This window comes from Lactuca virosa, chromosome 7, assembly GCF_052849685.1.
Source record: "Lactuca virosa cultivar CGN04683 chromosome 7, Lactuca_virosa_CGN04683_v6, whole genome shotgun sequence".
Lineage (NCBI taxonomy): Eukaryota > Viridiplantae > Streptophyta > Magnoliopsida > Asterales > Asteraceae > Lactuca > Lactuca virosa.
This window is the reverse complement of record NC_136432.1, coordinates 71,791,044-71,799,502: the sequence shown is the minus strand read 5'-3', so window position 1 is coordinate 71,799,502 and position 8,459 is coordinate 71,791,044. Positions and strand designations below refer to the sequence as shown.

General features: G+C 37.0%; 2 protein-coding genes across 3 annotated transcripts; one reads left to right on the top strand and one right to left on the bottom strand.

Moving 5' to 3' along the window:
- The first annotated feature begins 224 nt into the window (after positions 1-224).
- On the top strand, positions 225-4,130 carry LOC145123917 (EEIG1/EHBP1 protein amino-terminal domain protein). Its single transcript, XM_079059100.1, has 2 exons — positions 225-425; positions 769-4,130. Exon 2 carries the CDS (start codon positions 781-783, stop codon positions 3,916-3,918), a length of 3,138 nt encoding a protein of 1,045 aa, XP_078915226.1. The 5' UTR covers positions 225-425; positions 769-780; the 3' UTR covers positions 3,919-4,130.
- A 1,319-nt stretch (positions 4,131-5,449) lies between these two features.
- On the bottom strand, positions 5,450-7,005 carry LOC145124849 (PHD finger protein ALFIN-LIKE 5-like). 2 transcript variants are annotated; one of them, XM_079060317.1, is made up of 5 exons: positions 6,773-7,005; positions 6,607-6,639; positions 6,145-6,373; positions 5,948-6,074; positions 5,450-5,838 (listed from the first exon to the last, which is right to left on the bottom strand). In XM_079060317.1, exons 1-5 carry the CDS (start codon positions 6,873-6,875, stop codon positions 5,608-5,610), a joined length of 723 nt encoding a protein of 240 aa, XP_078916443.1. In that variant the 5' UTR covers positions 6,876-7,005; the 3' UTR covers positions 5,450-5,607. The 2 variants fall into 2 exon arrangements, with proteins under 2 accessions (XP_078916443.1, XP_078916442.1); XM_079060316.1 differs by having other exon boundaries at positions 5,450-5,859; positions 6,773-7,004.
- Positions 7,006-8,459: the final 1,454 nt, after the last annotated feature.

Here is an 8,459-nt window from a genome sequence, read left to right as displayed (position 1 = left end):
GGTAGAAATTTTTGTATACCAATTATAGTTGGTACGGTACACGGTTTAGAGAAAAATGAATTGGTACCGTACCAATTCCACCCCTACCCCTATGAATTGAGGAAGTTTATGATAAAAATTTGTGAAAGTACAAGGGGCAAAATGTAATATACGAAACGATCACGTGCACTGCACCAACTAACGATGGCATTTCAGACATATTTTTATTGTTTGAACTCCGAACAAAAGAGGGTCAACCAGAGAGAGAGAGAGAGAGAGAGAGAGATAAGCTTAGCGTTACAAAGATTTGTAACTGTAGTTGCAAGAAATTCCATTTTCTTATTCACACACGCAATCAGAAGCTTCAAGTTTAAGGAGTACAGAAGGCATCCGTCAAGGGATTAATCTAGGGTTTTCATGTTCTTTGTGCCCACGGATTTATCGAGGTAAGTGGTTTAACTTCCACTCTTCTATATCGTTACATTACATAGTTAAAGTATTCCGTATTATCATGCTGGAAAATTTTAGTAGTGAATTGAATCAAGTTTTGTTGAATCGGAACTCGAGAAATTTTGAACTGGATTGTGTGTATTTGAATTTTAAACGAATTAGGATTTAGGACCTCCGGTACCTGGATTTGACTGTATTCTCATCAATTCGATTCTCTCGAACTTGAATTTTATAGTTCAAATTTGAAGCTTGAAAAGTTTCATGAACAGTGCTGTTTTGGTAGGATTCATGAATTGAGCTTTTTCTAAAAGGTTAATTTTGATTTTCGTTAAACTGTAGGTAGCGAAGAGGATGTCAAAAAACGAGCTCAAAAGGAGAAGTGGTGAGGGTTCTGGAAATGGAATATTGTTCAAGGATATAGATGTATTGACTAAAGCATTATATGAAGATAAAACACATCCCAGGAGCATCATAAACTCTACAGCTAGTAGCAGATCAAAAGCCATTGTTAAACCTCATCTTCCTGAAACAAAATCAAAATCTAAAATCAACAATGAAGATCGGTTTCTAAAGGACAAGAAATCCATTTGGAGTTGGAACACCTTCAAATCTTTCACACATGTCCGCAACAAGAGATTCAACTGTTGTTTCTCCCTTCAAGTCCATTCAATCGAAGGACTCCCACCAAGTTTTGATAATCTCACACTCTGTGTAAAGTGGAAGAGACGTGATGGTGAGTTGACCACTCACCCTGCATCAGTTTCACAAGGTGTAGCTGAATTTGAAGAACTGTTGACCAACACTTGCTCTGTTTATGGTAGCAGGAGTGGGCCCCATCACTCAGCTAAATATGAAGCAAAACACTTTTTATTGTACGCATCTGTGTATGGAGACCCTGAGCTTGACTTGGGAAAACACAGGGTTGACCTTACTAGATTACTCCCTCTTACATTAGAAGAGCTTGAAGATGAAAAAAGCTCAGGAAAGTGGAGTACTACATATAGATTATCAGGCAAGGCAAAAGGTGCAAGTATGAATGTCAGCTTTGGGTATTCAGTAGTTGACAGCATTAAATCTCCTACTGGTCAAAGTCAAATGAAGCGAGGTGAAAGTCTTCCTGTTATGTCTCGTTCATACAATCGTTCTGTAGAAGATATAAAGGATCTTCATGAGGTTTTTCCAGTTTCAAAATCAGAACTTTCTGAATCTGTTAGTATGCTGTATAAGAAACTTGATGAAGATAAGTCAACCATATCTGTTGACTATGAAACCAAACGAGATGTTCAAGACTTTGACACTCCTGATCCTGATAAAAGTGAGTTTTCTATCCTAGAACAGGGAATAGAGTTTCCTGTGAAAGAAAAGGCAACACCAGAACATGACATAAAAGCTTATGAAGAGGAAGAAGGTACTTTAAAAGATCAGAGATTTGATGAAAAAGAATTAATCATGCAAGAATTGGAATTGGCCTTGAATAATGTGAATGAAGTATCAGATTCTCAAGAAGAAAGTGAGAATCTAAAAGAAGATGAAGAAGAGGGTACTTTAAAAGATCAGAGATTTGATGAAAAAGAACTAATCATGCAAGAATTGGAGTTGGCCTTGAACAATGTGAATGAAGAATCAGATTCTCAAGAAGAAAGTGAAAATCCAAAAGAAGATGAAGAGGGTTTGAAGGTGACAGAAACAGAAAGTGTTGCAGGTTTTGAATATGAAGAAAATGAAAACATGGAGGTTAAAATCGGTTATAAAAAGAAAGGAAAGGCACTGAAATTAGATCATGCTACTGAAGTTGTAGCTGAAGATTTCTTAAACATGCTTGGAATAGACCACAGCCCCTTCAGTCTGACTTCTGAAAGTGAGTCAAACTCTCCACGAGAACGTTTACTAAGACAATTTGAAAAAGATGCATTGACCAATGGTTCTTCTTTATTCAACTTCAATCTTGATGATGATGATGATGATTTCATTTGCGACTCTTCATCCACCTCAATGTTACCCGAAGAACATAACAAAACAAAAGCATCGATCATGGAAGACATGGAATCAGAAGCTTTGATGCGTGAGTGGGGTCTAAATGAGAAGGTTTTCGAGCGGGACCCATCGAGTACAAAAAGTCAAGTTGACTTTTCTCCTGAAGAACCACTTGAGCTTCCTCCACTTGGAGACAATTTAGGTCCGTTTGTTGAGACAAGTAATGGAGGGTTTTTGAGGTCAATGAGCCCTGAGATTTTCAAGAATGGTAAAAATGGAGGGAATTTGATCATGCAGGTTTCAAGTCCAGTTGTTGTCCCTGCAGAAATGGGGTCTGGAGTTATGGATGTTTTACAAGGTTTAGCTTCTGTTGGTATTGAAAAGCTTTCATTTCAAGCAAACAAGCTCATGCCTTTAGAAGATATATCTGGAAAAACTATCCAACAAATAGCTTTAGAACAAGAATCATCATCATCATCCATCGTAGGTCAAAGTCAAAGATCAAGAAAATACGATTTGGGGGATACAGATCCAGAATATGTCTCTTTAGAGGATCTTGCACCATTGGCAATGAACAAGATCGAAGCTTTATCAATGGAGGGGTTAAGAATACAATCCGGGATGTCTGATAATGAAGCACCTTCAAACGTAAGCCCAAAATCCATAGGCGAAGTTTCTGCTCTGGAGGGTAAAATGGTAAATTTGGGAACTGGGGGGTTACAGTTGTTGGATGTTAAGAACAATGGACATGATGAAGATGATGATGGTATGGATGGGATGATGGGTTTATCTGTGAGTTTAGACGAATGGATGAGATTGGATAGTGGTGAAATCGACGAGAGTGAAAGAACTTCAAGAATTCTTACAGCTCATCATGCTAGTGACATGGCGAGGGTAAAAAGAGGAGGTAAAAACAAGAAAGGTGGGTTGTTGGGGAATAATTTTACTGTTGCGTTAATGGTTCAGCTTCGTGACCCGTTAAGAAACTTTGAACCGGTGGGGACACCGATGCTTGCTCTTGTTCAAGTGGAACGCGTCTTTGTCCCACCAAAACCCAAAATTCACAGCTCCATTTACTGGAGAAAACCCGAAGAAGAAGAAGAAGAAGACGAGGTGAAAGTTAAAGATGTTGAAGAAGATAAGGTGGTGGTTGTTGAGGAAGAAAGTGTTTTGGTTCCTCAGTTTAAGGTTGTGGAGGTTCATGTTGCGGGTGTGAAAAATGAGAGTGAGGGGGGTAAAAAGGGAATTTGGGGGTGGGGGTCGAATGTGAAACAAGAGAAGGCGGGGTCGCGGTGGTTGGTGGCGAATGGGATGGGGAAGAAGAACGGGAAGCATCTGCTGATGAAATCGAAAGCTGCTGATAAATCCTCTGGTGGTGGTGGTGGTAGTATGTGGAGTGTCTCATCAAAGGGGAAGGGGAAAGGGAAGGTGGATCCACCTGTTACTGTTAGGAACCCTAATGTTATCATTCCTAATGAAACAGTGAGGTTGCTAAGTGGAGCAGGCTTTTTATGAAAATGAAATGGTTTCTGTTGTGAACAGATTGCTATATAACTTATAAAGATGTTTTGTTTTGTTAAAAAGAAATTATGGTTGAAACTGAAGAGGAACCTGTTTGAATCCTTGCTTGTGTACAGCTAAAGCCAAAAGTCATGGCATGGATGATGTAGGGTGATTGAAATTTCTTCTACTTTATAGCTTGTGTAGGCCATTTTGCCATTTTCTTATGTTTGTGGTTTTAACTCAGAAAGCTTTTCAGTTTCAATTTTCATAGTTTGCAACGAATATTTGAATGTATTTATTTTGTGATTTATATTATATGGCAACCACCGGTTTGCAAAGAAAAAAAATATTTTTATCAAATTACATGCAAGTTATCCGTTTTTTGATGAGGAATCCAAACTACTAGTCCCAACAATTGTCCTAGTACAAATGGGAGTCAACAACATTTGAGATATAGTACCACAACTCATTCCATCCATTGATCATTTTGTCTCAGCATTAGTAGTTGTCTATCTTGCCAATTCCAGAATAGGCACCGATAGAAATCAAAAAAACAAAAGTTTGAATCAACTATTTTAGTGATATTATGCTATTTTATTCCCAAGACAACACAAGGCAGATTAATCAAGCAGGATTACAAGCAGTCAATACATTTGAAGAACTCACCAAGCATCTTGTTGAGTTACCAGGAGAGATAAAAAAAAAAAACAACTATGTCAAATAATCCTCAATGCAACAAGATATCATTGTCAATAGTGTAAAGAAAATTTAGAAGAAGCACCAATAATGGAACAATGATACACACAATGACGTCAGTGAGAAAATATAAGAGCAAAAACAATATACAATATTACTGTTCAAACACGATACAATTATTACCTGTCAAACATATAATAATTATAATATATTGATTTTTGTCAGATCTATAATAGTATGAATGTATTGTATGTAGGACACATAGGTCAATGATACATAGTAACATCCAATATGTATGTAATAGTATGAATGTATTGTGTGTATGACACATAGGTCGATAATGCATAGTAACATCCAATGTGTTTGTTAGGTATGTGTAGTTTGTAATAATTTCATAATGTAGAATAGTATGTGTAATTGACTAACAATAGTTAGTCATATGTTGTGTTTGTAAAATAATGTCTATATAAGGATTGTTCATCCCATGAAATAAAATTTGTGAAATAAGTTTACTCTCAGAATTTAAAAATTTGTCTGTTGAAGTTTTTAACTTGTGAATAACAGATCATATATCCTAAAAATATCATCCAAGAATTCGACAAGCAGACGAATATTGTGTATTGTGGTAATATTAGTGTACTCTACTGAACCAACAACCGAGTTCGACATCAAAGAACAAAGCATATCCAAATCAAAGGTAATGACTTCTATTATCTTTGTTTATTCAATTTTATTCTTTTGTCCAACTAAACATAAGAACATGCATGTTTCATTTAACAGTTTTAAGCAAAATGTTCTGATAATTTGTTAAACAGATCCATAAAAGCAATCATGGGTAAACTAGAGATTCCAAGAAAAAACATTTTCTTTTTGCAATGTCCATGGACAAGTAGATAAAATTAAAAAGATCTCAAGTCTTTCTACATTAACATCTAAATGACTAAAATAACCAAAACACCATATTAAAACCAACATTCTTTCCTACACTTGTCTCAAATTCAACCATCAAGGTCGTGCTCTCTTGGTGCTACAACTAGGACATTTATAGTGCTTAATATGCTCAGCTTTTGCAGGAGTAATCTTTACACACTTCCCATGAAACCACCTCTCACACAAATCACAGCAAATCCAAAACTCATCAGAAGCATAATTCTCTCCACAGGCCCCACACAATGCATCACCATGTTCATCCTCCTCCTCATCTTCTTCTTCCTCATCAACCTTACCATACTTCCCCTGAAAGGATTCAGACCCTTGCTGTTCATATCAAACATTCAACCAAAACATATTTTCAATATATTATCAATAAAACAATGGAAATAAAGTCTCATAAATCATATCATACCCCTTTGGTGTTTGACTTTGATTTGTTGTTGTTGCTGTGGTTTGCCATCTTTGTTTGTTTCTTGGTGTTTCCACTCACGACTTCAAAGATTGTTGGGAGATCATTTATCATGTTGAACAATCGTTTCCTGCATCAGAATGTAATGATTATAAAAGTAATCTAACCACCATTGATGAAGGAAACAGAGATGAAAGAACCTGTCGGATTTGTCAAAACCAAATCTAGCACCAAAATAGAATGCTACAGAAAGTAGCCATGCATCACTGTGGACAGCAACTAAAGCCAACCAGTCGTTTTCTTGCATTCCATCTCTTGCAAAATTGATACCTAATGCAGGCTCAGGAAGCTCTGGAGGGACCTCTTCTGCAGGTAGGTTAACCTCCCATTGTTCGCTAGGGAATCCATACAAACACAGATTTTCTTTCTCTGAAAACACCAAAACATGAAGTAAGTTCATAAAAACAAGAGTAGCCCCAATTGTTTCTATAACATGTTTGATCCGAATAGCTCCAAAACATCACACAATTATCTCCTTTTTAAAAAGGAAATAGAAAACCTAATCATGTATCTTCAGTTGATGAAATTGTAAAACATATGATACGGGGAGAAAGTGATAAGAAGTTAAGAACAGCTGGAAAATTGAAACCCTAGGAACGAACCAGGATCGCACTGCCGGAAAAAATCTTCAACATCTACAATGCGAAACAAATAGACGATATCAGATATTAGGAATTGAACCCTAGAGACTTGAAACTTGAGCAAATTCGTTGAGTGAGAAATTGAGATTGGATAATTAGGAAAGGAAATAGAAGAGATTAGGCGCACCGGTTGTGAGGGCCTTGATCATGCCACTACGACGGCCTTTGTAATCTCTGAAGACTTCTTCGACGGTCCGAGGATTGTATGCAGCGGCTCCGGCAGCGTCCATTGTCGCCGTCGCTCTCCGAGGAGGAAACACGTTCACTGTATGTGCGCTGAAAAGAAAACTTGATTTTCAGAGATGGATTTTAGCATCCATTAACTTCATATAAAACAAAAAAAGAACATGGAATTTTGTATTTGTGTGTGTATGAGAGAAGAAAGAGAGGGGCAGATGGGTTTCCTTCTTATATAATATTGGTTGACTACTTTATTTTTTAGATAAATGCACACTCCGAAAAATATTTTATTATATAACACAATTCTCTTTTATAAAAGATATGTCGCAAAATAGACCAAAATACTTTTTGGTCAAAGGGTGTGGCTTCAGCCTGGTCAAAGGGTGTGGCTACAGCCTGCAGTGGCACCAAGATTGAGATAACCCCTTTAGTTAGCACTGACAAACGTGTTGTGTTGTATCGGATTTGTATCGTGTCAGCTAAAAGGGTTGAGAAAGCTGGACTCTAAGACCTTCCCATATGGGGTAGATGTCTACGAGTGAGGTCCGACATGACGTAGATGTTTAACTGTGAACACAAACCCAAAGGGACGTAAATGTGTTGTGGCTTGGCTACGGTCACAAGAGATTACGATGCATTCCGTTGATTAGCCTTAAACGGTCACAATTTAGATTGTTGCATATTACTCTTGCCATGTAAAAAAATTATATTTAAATCGTACAACCTTTTATTCATAAATTCCAACCTTATACACATTTCACACTACAAACAGGGGCAGATGCAAGATTTTGTATTATGTGTTGCCGGTGGCATATTTTTTTTACGTAGTGGCACAATACTAAAAAAAATAAAAAATTAGAAATTTTTTACACTGTGTCTAAAAAAACAGGGGTTGTCGATATCATTATGGGCACCATAGTGGAACTGCCCCTCACTACAAACACATACATTTTCTTTCTATATCCTATTCTCTTCAAATCATGGATCCAAACCAAAATACCAAAACCACTCCAAACATCCCCAAAAACCTCAAACACCTCAAATGATCCATTCTCATATGTTGGTAATTACATGCAAATGTTAACATCTCCAATTTAACAACATCTATTCACTAACTATTCATACCCCCAAACTACTTCCAACAACCTATACCACAACAATTCAATCATCATAATTCAAAGCTTTTCAACAAAAACCATCTTAACCTCAACAATTTCAAGCAAACCATCTCAACCCCAAACTGAAGTCTCATTTTCTCAATCCCAACCTAAAAACTTCGTCCAAGAAACTCAACCACAACCTAGAAAAAGACAAAAAAAAAGGGAAATGGAAAAAAAATTTGTTTGGAGCGAAGAAGATGAGGAAGCTTTAGCGAAAGCTTGGATTTTCATATCGGGAAGACAAGCAAACCGGCAACGTGCAATCGACACAAAGTTTTTGGAATCGTGGTTTAGACCACTTTCATGCACAATCAGGAAAGTGCCCATATCGGACATACGACTCGGTCAACAGAAAATGGCGTGAAATACGAGTAGCTTGTACAAAATTTAATGGTATATTTGAAATTCTTAAAAATATGCACAAAAGTGGTACCAACGATTTCAACATTTTGTTAATCACGTGCCACCAATACA

Excerpts from the sequence above, each read along its gene's own strand:
- LOC145123917 (XM_079059100.1), top strand. The coding sequence starts at position 781 with ATGTCAAAAAACGAGCTCAAAAGGAGAAGTGGTGAGGGTTCTGGAAAT.
- LOC145124849 (XM_079060316.1), bottom strand. The coding sequence starts at position 6,875 with ATGGACGCTGCCGGAGCCGCTGCATACAATCCTCGGACCGTCGAAGAA. Across the intron at positions 6,374-6,606 it reads TTTCCGGCAGTGCGATCCTG|AGAAAGAAAATCTGTGTTTG; the intron begins GTTCGTTCCTAG and ends TGGTGTTTTCAG. Across the intron at positions 6,075-6,144 it reads GGTTTTGACAAATCCGACAG|GAAACGATTGTTCAACATGA; the intron begins GTTCTTTCATCT and ends ATTCTGATGCAG.